At 42.3% G+C, this 14575-nt stretch overlaps 1 protein-coding gene across 2 annotated transcripts in view; it reads left to right on the top strand.

Moving 5' to 3' along the window:
* Positions 1-14575, top strand: part of atrx (ATRX chromatin remodeler) — a 43315-nt gene extending 28740 nt beyond the window's left edge. The window contains exons 29-35 of one of the 2 annotated variants that reach the window (XM_039812936.1): positions 72-249; positions 889-1080; positions 8575-8724; positions 11074-11190; positions 12201-12296; positions 12508-12636; positions 12944-14575. In XM_039812936.1, coding sequence (XP_039668870.1) covers positions 72-249; positions 889-1080; positions 8575-8724; positions 11074-11190; positions 12201-12296; positions 12508-12636; positions 12944-13168 — 1087 coding nt within the window. In that variant the 3' untranslated portion in view covers positions 13169-14575. The remainder of the gene's footprint in view (positions 1-71; positions 250-888; positions 1081-8574; positions 8725-11073; positions 11191-12200; positions 12297-12507; positions 12637-12943) is intronic. The other variant, XM_039812937.1, reaches the window with a different exon arrangement.

Here is a 14575-nt window from a genome sequence, read left to right as displayed (position 1 = left end):
CACAGAATAATAATACCACATTAACAAACATTTAAAATATCACTGGTGCTTAAATTGTCTCTCTTTCCCAGAGGTCGTTTGTTCCTCATTTCAACGCGAGCTGGCTCTCTTGGCATCAACTTGGTGGCAGCCAACAGGGTCATCATCTTTGATGCCTCATGGAACCCCTCCTATGATGTCCAGAGTATCTTCAGAGTCTACCGTTTTGGCCAGTTGAGGACTGTCTATGTGTACAGGTTCCTGGCCCAGGTGAGCTTATTAAACTATTTTGGTACTTTCTGTAAGTAGAGCTGCAATGATTAATTGATTAGTTGTCAACTATTAAATTAATTGATAATGGATTAATAGGTTTTAGTCATTTTTTTATGAATCTTATCGGATTCCAGCTTCTTAAAGCTATAGTGCGTACTTTCTTTTCCCATGAGGAATTCTAAGTAATGACAGCAAAACTGTCGGCGCGTCCACATGATACAAGCCTTACTGAGAAATACAGAGATAGTAGTGTGAAGCAGATAGTCTTAATTAGCTTTGTAGCAACTCATTTGGCAATGGCTTGAATATGTTTATTAATATCAAACAGTTGCGCACTAAAGCTTTAAATGTGAATATTTTGTAGTTTCTATACTCCTCTGTGGTAGTGAAGTGAATATCTTTGAGTTGGAAAAAACGAGACATTTGAGGATGTCATCTTGGGCTTTGAAAAACACAATTTTCTGACATTTTATAGACCAAACAACTAATCGATTAATCGAGAAAATAATTGTCAGATTAATCGATAATGAAAATAATTGTTAGTTGCAGCCCTATCTGTGAGTAAAGCTGTAACTATCAACCATCATGTAGATATATACTTTCATGGCTGTCTTCTCATTTCATTCTTTCTTTCAGGGTACAATGGAGGAGAAGATTTATGACCGGCAGGTAACCAAACAGTCTCTGTCATTCCGTGTGGTGGACCAGCAGCAGATTGAGAGGCACTTCACAACGAACGAGCTGGCTGAGCTTTACACATTTGACCCGGACATGCTGGATGGTCCCTCAGAGAAGAAGAGCAAGAAAGCCACGCCCTTGCTTCCTAAGGTACACATGTACATATGTATCCACTTAGATTGTTAAAATATGCTTCTCTGTAGGACCAGGCATTTTTTATAAATTAAATTTTGAATACGTTGTGCATCCAATTGGGTTATTAAGAACCATTGACTTAGATTTCATGTTTTTTTGTTTTTTTCATGGACTTAGATTTCAAGTGCAGAAAAGCAGGCTGAAACCTATTAACACATAACGTATTTTTTTTTTATTCAACAAACATGGCACAGAATGCCAGTTTAAATACCAAGCTTGTTTTTCCAGACTTGCCCCAAGTAGTATGTTCTTCCTTTTTGAAGTTTAGCACTTCAGTGATAAATTGTTATTTAGACACAATGCCAGCTTGTATCCTGCTTGGCCTTCCTGGGATCTTTCTATTTCTTCTTGTTTCCTTTCATAATCCTGTGCTCGCCTTTTCTCCCCTTAATGCAGGTGCTGTGTCACTATTTGAGCCCCCTGGGGTTTAATAAGAACACACAGCCCTTACATGGGCCATCCAACCTCGCACAGCTGCACAGATGTGTGTTTACTGCTATTTACTAAATACTCTTCTCATTGCAACACTGCTTCTGCCCTGCTATAAACCTTCACTGATCTTGTTCTTCTTTTTTTACATTAATTCCTTGCTGTCCTTTACTTCTCTGTTGATCTTTGAAATATGTGCTTTCCCACTCTTTCCCTTGTTTGCAGTCTCAGTGTTTATTCAGATAATCTAAAGTGGTTTTACCTTTTTGTTTTGGTTCGACCTGGGTAACTGTAGAAATCTTTAAACCGAATGGATAAAAGAAACCCTGTATATCCAACTCGCTTGACAGTCGAAAGGGCATTAAAAAAAAATCATTTACACTGTCAAAAGATCTTTATCACGATTCCCATCATGGGTAATAACAGATAGGAGCGCTGCATGAGTCCGCTCAGCCAGCAGCTGATATCATTGCTCTCACCTTCCATATCCCTCTAAACCAGGAGTAGCCAAGTTACAGTGGCGTGGAGCACAGTTGGAGATTTGAAGAGGAAAGATGTGTTCATTGAGCCGCGGCCTGTTAGATGTGTATGATCTTTAATGAGCCCAGTGACATTTATGTGACACAGTATTAAAGACGGAGAGGCTGACAAGCTCTTTAACAAGCTGACCTGTTTTGGCCACGGGGTTAACTATGATGTGGCAGCAGGACTGCAGTATATGGAAGGAATTTGCCGTCTGGAATGATGTGAAGATGAGTCAGACACCCTCCATCACTTTCAGCCAACAACGCATTGCACAATAGGAGAGAAGGATTTGAGCCTGAACAGAGGGGAGTTTTTTACTTCTTTTAAACTCTTCACACTGGGAAGTGCTGTTTTCTCAACCAGAGAGGGCATATTGCTTTAAAATTAGGGTCACACAGGCCACAGAGGCAGTGTTGGATATTTGTGCTTAAGAAGCTGAGTTGGGCTTATTTTTGGTCTCCTGTTTTCTTGTGTAATGCTTTGTAGTGGGGCCTCTGCTATCACTCCCAACTACCTCCTCCTGTTCAGTCCCCCTTTATGTCTGCTACCTGCCATGGTTATTCCCCCCCCCCACCCCCCCTCGCTGATGTCCTCACTCTCTTCCCCGTCCGTCCCCCATTACCCCACCCCGTCTTTTCCCTGCCATCTTCGCGACCATCTGTTGCACTTACTTGACACTATGCCTCTGAATCTTCAAAGCGAGTTTAGTAAAGTTGTTTTTCTTTTTCTCCCTCTGGCCTACCCTGCATGATGAAGGGTCATTATTTAAACCCCTCTCTTAAAGATGTCTCTGCACTCTTCAGAGAAACTAATTGGAGACAAAAGAAGCAGGAGAACTTCCTCCTAATGACAAAGAAGGTCCTCACAGCCCAGACATGAGATTTTGACTCCCCACCCATCCTGAGACACCCTCACATATTTCCTGTTCATCACACTTGTCTCTTCCATCTAATGCAACCACTTGTGAGGAGTATAAAGAAATGAGAAGTATAAGTTCTTGGACAGTCTTCATACAACTTTGCAGCGTTCTCTGCATATGCTGTATTGTGTGTCGGTCAAGCTGGCAGGCTGTGGGCGTACCTCAATGTATGGGCTCTCAGCAGGTGATGGCTGCAGTGGTCATTAGGCTCTGTCAGGTACACTAAATGACTGTGGGGAGGCTGCACTCAAGCCACAGTATAGACAGGGACAGACTGGAGCAATAAGCCACACCATGCTTGTCTCATTAGGGGTAGGAAGTCACTTTGACCTTAAAGGAAAATCCCCCTCTTGAATACTCTAAGCAATATATCACCAGTCAGTGATGTTCAGTGCACCCACCTTTAGCTTGCCCAGTCTATATCTACTTGTGTAAGTGGTTTTTCAGACTTCGCAGAATGCTTTTTGCCAGCTTTTAGAAAACATGCCTGAGCTTGTTGCATTGTAGGTGGAGAGAACGCTAATGATAGTAACAGCAAGAGGCCGTGTTGTTGTAGGTGAGGAAGAAGCAAGAGCAATGGCCCTCGTTTGCTGCTTTCTGGTCTATTGAGAATATGTCTGTGGAGATATTGGTATCCCTGCCACTAATATGATGAATCTCTGTATGGTTGTTGAACTTCATCATGCAAAGAGATGGTAGTTTTTACAGTTTGCTACTGACTTTATTGGCTAGGCTGTGGTGTTTCATTGTCAGTGAGCAGGAAAAAGTGAAACACACGACCAGCTATTAAAATGGAAATTAAAAATGTTTTTAAACAGTGTTGTTGTACTGAAGCCATACAAAAAGTCCTAAATTCTACCAGAAGGTCCTTAAGGCAGCAGCATACTTCCTTAAAATTGTGTTTCGGATGATCGAACAGCTTCTGAAACCCCTTTCCCCCGCACCTTCCAACATTGAAATTGGGGGTCTGTGTCCGACTCATTTCTGTAACTTCTCTAAAATCAGATATTCACACCCACTTCCCGCCTTAATTGGCCAGCTGTGCAGAGGTGAGAAAGGAGCCAGGGTTCGGACTTCTCTCAAGCTTTTCTTTCTTTACACAACTATTTCTGTCACTTTTCACATCTACGATTGCAACGCTATGAAGACCTTCTAGAAGAGACCGAGAGTGTCTGAAACTATTCCCATATACCCCTCTCTATGATGGCAGGCTTTTCACCCTGCCTTCCCGTGTGGCCGTTCGGAACAGCTATAAACACTTTTTATTTTGGACATGGTTGGATAACTCATCTCATGAACCACTTCTTTTCTAGCATAACCCCTGTCCTTAGTCTGTAAAATATCCCATGAGAAACGGCTGTGCCTGGCAACTAACAGCCAGGCCAGTAAGTGGCCTGTGGGGAACAGCCCTGTCTCGAATTTGAACTGAGCAACACCTCTCCACTCCCACACTTTGTGATCAACTACTTCAACTAGTGCACAGCCTGCTTCTCACATAAGATTTATTCTGAAACCGATTTCCATTTTTGACTTTTCTTTCTTCCAGTACAGTTCCACCATTATACTCTAATTGAGTCCTTGTAAATTCCACCTGACTTGCCCGTCCAGCTCCAGCTGGCTGGTCATTGTAGCGAGCTCTTGTAGAAATACACCCCCCTACGGCTGCTAGCTGAGGCTTGTTTTTATAGGAATGTGCTATGTTTATTGTCTTTGTTTAGCCCTTTGTGACTTGCATGATTTTGTTACTTTGTTAATTGACTGACAGCTAGATAAACCCTCTGACTTGCGTGCAGGCCCTGGAGGGTGTAAAGACAATGTGGTGGCCTCCTGATGTTGAGCACAGAACCCATAGTTAAGTGCATTTCTGCTGAGAAACTGTTTAGAGCAGGCCTGTAGGGTTATGTGTATCATTTGTGTGCAGCTGGGGGAGAGAGAGTTTTGACTGGCAATGTTTAGGTATTACAAATATCTCAGCCACTCACATTCCTGCAGTTGTGATCCTGTCTTGGCCCCCTCTGTTGCTATGGTTGACGCACCTGTGCATCAAAAGTAGTTTCTGGCAGAGACAGCTACTTTCAATACATTCAGAAACTTCTGTAGAACTCTACTAACTAGGTGCTATATATCTATATACTTTAGGCTTGTTTTCATTTATATCTCTTTATTTACATTTACTCTGAATTGTTGTTGGAATCCTTTCATTCTTCTGCACATTTAACTCCTGTGTAGTATTTTTCTCTGTTAAGTAGAGGTTTATTGTTGTGGCAATGAGAGAAATAAAATAAAACCATGACTGTAGAAGTATGTTTAAAGCACTCTCTACACACAATATGCGTCTGTTTAGATGCAGGAAATTAGGTTAACATGGTTGAGAATGTTCTCAGCTCGAGAAAATATCTGATAACCTGGCCAAAAATCTTGCTTGCATAGAACCCAGAGCTATTAATGCAGGGGGGTGTTCAATTGCATCAGACCTTTTACAGTTAAGCGTCACCTAAAGTCTATTGGTAAAGTACCCGTTGGTGCCTGTGCCAAGTTGTAAAGTCTACATGAGGCCCACTTACAAGTTTTCAGATGCGAGAACTGATGAGTTTGAAAACTGCTTTACATCATTTATGGACTGCTGGCAGTTTAGTCATTTTCATAATATATACATGGACAATAGTTTGGCTTAAAGAGGGCATAAATTGTTCTCTCAATGGAAAGGGTTTCTTACAGTGGTAAATGCCATGCATGTTGGATTCCTTGTGTGATTAGTATCCTAATTCTTAAACTAAGTTTCTTTGCTTGTTTAGCAGTCAGCTGAAGCTAAGACTTCCATCTTAGAGTTTGTTTTATATTAGGAGCACATTTGAATAACATTTATTGAATAAAAAGCATTCTTTTGCACAAAGTGCTGTTAACAATCCAAACCGCTGATTATCAGGCCCTCATTGAGACTGAATCTATTGAGATTCTTTGGTCTAAACTAAAGGTCTTATTCTCAGTGATGCCAAATGCCGAAACTCCTTCCCCAATTTTTCTAAGAGAGAAAAAAAAAAATGCAAGTAGAGTTGAGTGGGGTAATTTACCTCTTTTTTTCCGTCCTAGCATCTGCCCACCCAGAGTCTCTGACTTTCTCTCCTCCCCTGCAGTAAAGTGATAGGCTTTACCATGCATATCCATAAGGATGACAATCGCCTAGGTCAGTTTACCTTCAATCATTAGTGCTGGACACACACACACACACACACACACACACACACACACACACACACACACACACACACACACACACACACACACACACACACACACACACACACACACACACACACACACACACGGATGGAGATGGACCGGACCACCCCAGAGCCACTGCTGGTGGGGATTACTTGGGTATCCCTGAATGCACTAGGTTCCAGTGGGAGCGTCTATACTGTCATTTGACCTGCAGCTCCACTGACCCGTTACCTGGTCGACAAAAGTGCTCCTCTTTCATGCATTGGAATAAAATGTACACACATTTTCTACAGGTTCAACAGATTACAGCTTTCTTTTCATACATAGTTTAAACTTTAGTAATTAACTCTACTAAACTTAACTGTACTATACTGTTGCTTCAATTAACCAAAAAATAAAAAGTGTGCGCTCACCTTTGTTCACAGGAAAAAACATGATGGATGCCCTATATCAGAGTCAGACCAACAGGTTCTTCTATGCTTTTATGTCCTAATTAGAGTGCAAAACAGCAGTTGAAACGCTGGCTGTGCCACTGCTCCAAAATGTCTGGTTGTTCAGGGGTGGCCTGGTTTTGTCCTGATTAAGTGTGATGGCTGGCAAACATAAACATGTGTCAGTGAGCAGCACAATTGGGTTCAGGGCCCAAGTGTTGGAGGTTGATGAGTATAAGGGTGTGAAGCTCTGTGGCCTTGTCTGCTCCTATCTCTTTCAGACACAATATCTGTCACTCGCTCGGGTTATGAGGCCTAAAAATAGGTTATTGTAAAGTTTTCATGCAGCTCATTTCTCCCCCTTCTTAGGGATCTAGTTTCACTCCGTCTGGTGTTTATTTTCTGTTTATCCATTACAGGTCTCCAATCACTGCTTAATTTCATAGTTTGGTGTTTCTTTTTCCCTCCCTAATACCAGTGACATCTATGATTAATTTTGTTTGCAACTTCACACTCATTGTCACAGTTCAAAGCAAGACCGAGAACTGCAGGAGAGGAAAGCAGAGCCCCTCCGTGAAATTGGCCCGTGTGGAGGTTAATGATGCAACTTCTGTATGACGTTGTTTCCAGATTGCAAAGTTCCAGCTTAATGTAAAGCTAAGTCAAGACAAAGAAAAGCAAATGTGCTACAGAGAGAGTAATTTAAACCATGTTTGTGTGAGCAGAGCCTGGCCCAGCTCTCCTAATTTTACTCAGGTATTGTTTTCAATAACAGTGTAGTCATGGAAACCAGAACTCTCCTAAAACAACCTTTTTATTTATTTCTTTATTTTTGTGGTTGTTTTTTTTACGTTTTTATTTTTATTTTATTTTTTTTTATTTTATTTTTTAAATCCGCGCATTAGAAATGAGATTGGATTTGTGTATTTCGGTCTTGTTGACCTATTTGTATTGTTTGCCACAGTAACAAAGCAGATGTACACATGCTAACTGGTGCCTAGTTTTTCCAATATGAACTCAGTGTTACGTAAACGTATGAATAAAATAAAAAAAATTATCTCGTCCACAGCACCGCTGCTTTCTCGCACGAGACCGACGTCTGCAGCCTGCAGTTCAGTGTGGCTACATTGATACTAGAGTAGCCTACTCTATACTAGAGTGACCCTAGAGTAACCCTTAGTTTACCGCTGCAATTAATGAAATGCAGAGGAGGATCCTCTGAGCTTGATGGGTATTTATTTCTGCTTTTGAACGTAATCACTGTGAAACAATCATAAAATAAGCTTTATTTCTCTCTCTCTCTCTCTCTCTCCCTCTCTCCCTCTCTCCCTCTCTCCCTCCTGTACAATGGCAAATTCAAGTAGCTACAAAACATTAGTTCTGTTGGTGTACGGCTTGACTGGAGTATGTGATGTTAGCTGTTCACTGAATATGACATGTAAAGCCCTGTCCATTTCTATCGCATAAATTACTTGTTATGCATTCCTCACAGGTCGTATCGGAATTGTTATGACCAGGGACCCACCCTTGTTGACGAGCTTGGTTTGAATTGCCAAAAGAAGGTTGAACACTTGTCAGATAACCTTGGTCATTGGTGTGAAAGCGGTATTACATTGAAAGCACATCAGTAGAGGCTCTTTTAATGGCCAGTATGAATAGGAGGAATGATGACAGCAAGCAAAACCTTTTTTTTTTTTTAGTGTTCATATGGGCACCTGACTATTGTTTTAACACAGACTTGAAAAATTGTCGTCCTGACCTTCAATTGCTGTGATGTCAGTCTAAATATACAGTAACCTCTATTATTAGGTGGCCACTGTGGCCTTCTCCAGCTTTTCCAGAGCCATCTCCCCCCTCTCCGGTTATGCCTTCAAGCCCACCTTGACCCTTTTCTATCACTTCTGTCACTTTTCCTCCCTGTAGGATCCCTTCCTGGCGGAGATGCTGCAGAACAATAAGGACCAGATTGTGTGTTACCATGAGCACGACTCCCTGCTGGACCACAAGGAGGAGGAAGCCCTTAGCGAAGAGGATCGCAAGGCTGCCTGGGCCGAGTATGAAGCAGAGAAAAAGGTAGGCAAAAACCCACACAGACATGCATGCAACAAAAATATCCACCAGTTCCAAAATCAAAGGCACACACATGCAGCACGTAGCCCTTGTGTGTCCATCATTCTCCAAATCCTTGACATCAAAGTGCAAGGTGAGCTAAGCGAGGCCCCACTGTAGTTTGTCAAGATGTGTGGGTTAGTGTTGGATCTGTACAATCCTTTCATCACTTAGATTAAGCAGATGACAGGGCCTACCCCCTACTACTGTGATAGTCATTTAGGCCCACCATTAGGCTAGTGATCTGCTATACAAATCAATGAGAGGCTGTCCAAACACTGTCAGTACTACTGTAAGTACTTAGGTCCACAGAGGGTTAGGGACTCTTTCTGTCTGTACTCTCCTCTTCACTTTTCTCTTTTCCTTTTGCGTCTTCCCCCATTGTCCCCTCCTCTTCCCTCTTCTTTCTTGTGGGACAAATCAATGGGCAATTAGTGGGGTTTATTTGGAGAAGTACATTGGGGAAGGTCTCCCCCCCGGTGTAATCCTAGATTCTAATTCAGCCTAATGATTATTTTTCCAACACACTCTCCATCCTCTGCCCTCTCTGTGCCTTAAGCGGCTTTTCCCCCAGAGCTCCTCTGCTTTTCACGAGAACAGAGGATTCCCAGTCACAGCGAAAAACAGTGGCGCTAAGGTCGAATGTGAGGATTTCAATTGCATTCGCATTACTGCAATCTGTCATCCAATAAAGATATACAAGTAATCACTTTCAGGCTAACAGCTCCAAATTTTCTCTATCTCAAGATGCCAGACTGATCTGTAAGTGGAAAACTGGAGCTCGCGAGATCAGGACAGTCTCACGAGGCTAAGGAAACTATGTATGAATATCAGATTTGCAACTCAGGAAATGGGAAAACTGTGAGAACACGATCAGGCGCCCAAAACTAAACGGATCCCAGGAGCCCTTGGCCTCACTGCGGTGACTTCAGCTTGGTGCAGACCTTAGAGAGGCTCATGTCACAAATTTTTGGTTTTGGATATGAAGTCAAGTCTAGATTTTGTGTCTGTCTGAAGATGTATAAAGTCTGCAGAGCATGTGAGAATGAAGCTCAGGTCCAGGAGTGGCTACTACTTAATAGCAAACGTGTGTGTGTGTGTGTGTGTGTGTGTGTGTGTGTGTGTGTGTGTGTGTGTGTGTGTGTGTGTGTGTGTGTGTGTGTGTGTGTGAGATCAGTACACAATTGCAGAATGACGTCTGTACTACTCGGGATCAATTCACGTTAAATCAATCGGTGCCAAATTTTGGTACCTGAGAGGGCTTCTCTGTCCTCTGCATGTTTGACAGAGAGCGGGGCTCAGCTCCCACACACGCAGAGGTGCGGTGCAGACGGAGAGAAAGTTCGCTACTTCTGCAGGTGACACACGGCAATGTCTGTAAAGCGGACACAAGTGTGGTTACACTTTTCAAAACTTCACAGAGACGGCGTTTGCTGCAATATAATAGCGAGATCAAAACAGTTATAAAAATTTATAAGCTACAAATCCAAGAAAAATAGTTATAGTGCAGTGTAAGAAATGAATAATGTTTTGATTAATAGGTCGTAGGGACAGGTTTTGGGAGGAGAGAGGGACACCATAGTTTTTAGGTCTGACGAGGTTGGTTATACAGGAGAGAAAGCCTTTTGAGTTTGTGGCAAAAGCTTTCACAGTGCTCATTTTGTGACTATCTTTCCAGTCATATTTCATCATTTAAGTTTTCTTTAAAATAGTGTTAAAGTCTCGTTCTCGTGAACCCAATGTCGTGTCTCCGTCTCGTGAGCTGTGTGTCTCGTCACACCCCTACTGCACACCTGTCTCTCTGACCAGGTCCAAAGATCCCCCACTGGCCCCAACAAACCCAACCCCCCCCCCTCCCCCCCTACATACCGGATGGCCAGATTACAGGGCACAGGAAAACCATCTGCAGCAGAGGCTCAATTACACACAAACATCGGCATCCTGCTGTCCTTTTACTGGGACAAGACTGTTTACTTCAGGTCGCTTCTCACACACGCACGTTTAATACAACAGAAGCAGGCTGATTTCAGGAACCTTGTTACTCTGGCAGAGTGAAACATGTTATGTGTGTGAAGTGGTTAAAGCTTTGTTGTCAACATTACTGACTGAACATGAAGTGAAGAGCTGGACCAGTCACTGTGTGAATGAGGTTGACGAGCGAAGTGAACTGTTGTCTCTGGTCAACCACAGTGATAGCATAAAGTCTCTCCCATCATGCCCTTGGTGGCCCTCTTAACACCTGCCTAAGTGAAGTGTAACTAATCCTGCTCTTCTCTTGGATGCCCCCTCTGTCTCTTGTCTTTCATCTCTCAGGGTGTGTCGATGAGGACCAACTTCCAGTCTGCATACCCCCAGATGGATATGGGCTCCTCCAACTACTTCTCCTTTAACATGGCGGCTTTGGCCTCCATGACCAACCAGCAGCTGGAGGTAAGTAATGAGCTCCACATGCCCCTCTGCTGCCTCCCTCTCCTTCCCCCGCGGCATGGCGCCCCACATTCCTCAGACCCCACTGCTAATTGTGACAACAGTCTAGTAGCCAGCGTCCCGACTCTGCCCCGCTCCTCCACCCAACAGTCCGTAATACTCCATGTCTGGGGCAGCAGCTATTTATACATGGTGGCACATCTGAATGAGGGAGAGGACAAAACGTCCGAGAGGAAACTTGTGTTCTTCCATAAGGATGTCAAGTGAGTTTAAAATGTATCCTGGCTTTAATTCTTATAATCATGGCATGGGAGAAATTATGTTGTTGCAGCGGTATCCTTGAAAGTAGACCGACTCTTATGTGTAGAAGTGATTCAATAACTCAGTAAGTGATGTGAAATTGTAAAGATTTTTTAGCTTAAAATCATTTTATATATATATGATTTTATTTGACTCATGAAATGTAAATAAAAGTCAAAATATACACAATATTGACAGTTATTCAACATACAAATGAGTCCTGCCATTTCTGCCCCCCTCCAAATCAATATACAAATACAAGCAACCCTTTACCAATGCACCCCTAAAAACAGTATAAGTCATGAACATTGTTACTTTCATTAAATTTTCACTGTACTTTCATCTTCCTGCACAGGTAACATGCAATGTTTATACTGTAGAACAACACTGACAGAAGACGACAATTATTACATAATAATAAAAAATCAAATAACTATAAATCGAATAAAACTATCCTTAATGTTGATTAGTTATACATCACGAGTAATAGCCTATCAGATAGTGCTGTGGGCGGGACATTGAGTTAGCTGTTTTAGTTAGTTTTATCGGCAGTCAGATAAAAAAAAAGAAAAATGATTACGGTAATTAGAAAAATGCTGAATATTGCAGCCGATAATCGATGGACCCCTAGTAAATATGAATACTCACAGTTATGTATCCATTGTTTTGGTGATCGTGAGAAAAGCTTACCTGTCTTCTTCATTTGTGTTCAGGAGCTTATAAACCAGGGACGACATAAAGTCATTGAAGCAACAAATGCATTGAAGACTCTATCACGCGAGTCACTGGAAGATACTATCGCCAGATTGGTAAGTGTGTTTTTTTTTTGTTTTTTTAATCCGCCTCGTTTCAATAAAGATATTCGTCCAACTTTTGAGGAATTAATCTCCATTTGTCCAAAGGAGTGCTTTTAATGAAGTCACGTTTCGGTCACTGGCCTGCAACAAGATGCAAGTGGAGGGATTCTCGTTGTGATGGCGGCTGATGGTAACATGCTTGAACTATTCTCTCTCCCCACAGTGGAAGGAGAACCCAGCACTCACAGAGAATCAGGTCCAGTCCATGGCTCTGGGACGGCAGGCCACGGTGGAGCTGGAGGTCAAGCGCAGGGAAATCGCGTACCGGGACGTTCTCACCAGGCAGCAGACGGTAAGAACTGCTCTGTGCACGAGCCACGGTAGCTGGAGACTAAAAGACTATATCTGCTGTCACCATTTCACTAGCAAATTAGGCTATTTTAGAATGAAAACTAAATGGTAGCTAGAAGTATTTGTTCATTCACCCTTCAAGAACACTTAAGTTGTATAACCTAAATAATAATGAAAACAATGCAGTCTGTTAGACCAAGAAAGGGCAACAATTATATTCATATTCACGTGTGAGGTTTTGGTTGTTCAGCTGGTACTTGTTTAATTTAGTAGTTATTTTACCGGCCCCTCTGTTTGTGTCTGCCCAGCTGATGATGTACGTGCAGAAGCTGATCACCAACAGGAAGGTGCAGGAGCAGCAGATGGCCATGGCTAACCAGGCCAACTACCTGAACCAGCTGGCCATGCAGAACGGCATGATGGGAGGTGCAGGGCTCAGCCAGATGGACCTGCTGGGGCTTTACCAGCAGCTCCACGGCCTAAACTCCCATCAAGGCATGGGCAAGAATCCTGGGCCCTCCAAGGGCCTGTAGGTCAGAGGGACTCTTCCTCACCCCCCACTCAGCCAGCCAGCTCCCAGTGGGCCAGTCCAAGTGAGGCCAAGTTCTCTGTAACAAACACACTGTGACACCACCGCTCAGAGCTCAAAGCAATCTGGTGCACCAAGCAGAGGGTGGAGTAGTTTTTGAGACTAGGCTGCAGTCCACTGGGGCCTCAAGTGGGATAGACTCAGTTCTGCATTCTGTAGTTCACTAAGAGAAGGTGGAATATAATGTATAAATGACTGTGTGAAAGGAGTCTATTAGGAAACAGAAAAAATGTATATACCGCCTTAATGTTATTCAAGTTCTATATCTTCATTTTTCATGTATTTAAAGAAACTAATTTCACCCCCAATGTTTTTAAGCATTGCATTGTTTTTCTCTTGAAAGATGGTTTCCTTATTATTTAAACTTGGTTTTTTATACTATTTCAAATGCATAACTAAACCTGAGTGGGACCAGTGTCGTGGTGACAGGACTCTATTATGTAAAGCTCTACATGATTATTAGCCCCAGTAGATTACTTTACCAATATCTAGTAAAGACGGCAGCTAATGGAGCTGCCAAGTCCTGCTCTTTTTGGGAGATAGAAGAAATTGATAAGTCGACAAAAACAGACAAAAAAAATATAGCCTTATATTCTTTTCCTAAAAAAGAAAAAAAAAAAGAAAAAAGCTCTGTAAAGTTTTGAGATTTGTTGAGAATCTTTTCTATTATGCTTTTAAGTGTTTTTCATTAGTTGTCGCTAAACATGGTAATGGAATGCTTGTGTTGTTCAAAACTGCCTGCCGGTTCCTATGAACTTTTTGTAACATCATCCTCATTGTCACGTGTTGTCTAGCATAGCACTGTGCGTCCTGTTCATTGTTTATGTTCCACTTGTGTTGATCCCAAGCTTGGGTGAGTAACTGGGTCCCACAAAGCACAACCAGTTCAGCCAGATATCATAGGGCCCAAAATCTTTCCCTTTACTTTGTCAAAGTTTGAAGTATGTGTCTCGTGGTGGATTTGGTAGAAAGAGTAAAGAAGGAAATCTTCTACATCTGGCTGATTTGTGTCCTCTGCTTTGTGAGAAATGCCTTCTGGACACTAGTCTCACCAGGCAGGCCCCCAGACTATACCTGTATTCTACTTTGGCACATTTTTGCTTCTAAATGCTTAAACTGGTGTAGCTGTTAATCAAGAGGAATATGTTCATTTCTCACAAAGAGATGTCTCTAGTTGACTCCTGTGTTTGCACAAGGTGTATTTCATAAATGTAGAGAAACTTTTTTGCCCTCCTCTAAGAATGTTCTTATGTTAGCAAATACACCAACATGATTTGCCATGAATCTGATCTGCTATTATCTTGATAAGTATTTAATATAACATTTAATAAAGTGACCAAAAGGATGAGCA

The sequence above is a fragment of the Perca fluviatilis genome, chromosome 10, assembly GCF_010015445.1.
Source record: "Perca fluviatilis chromosome 10, GENO_Pfluv_1.0, whole genome shotgun sequence".
Classification (NCBI taxonomy): domain Eukaryota; kingdom Metazoa; phylum Chordata; class Actinopteri; order Perciformes; family Percidae; genus Perca; species Perca fluviatilis.
This window is presented reverse-complemented; position numbering and strand designations above follow the sequence as displayed.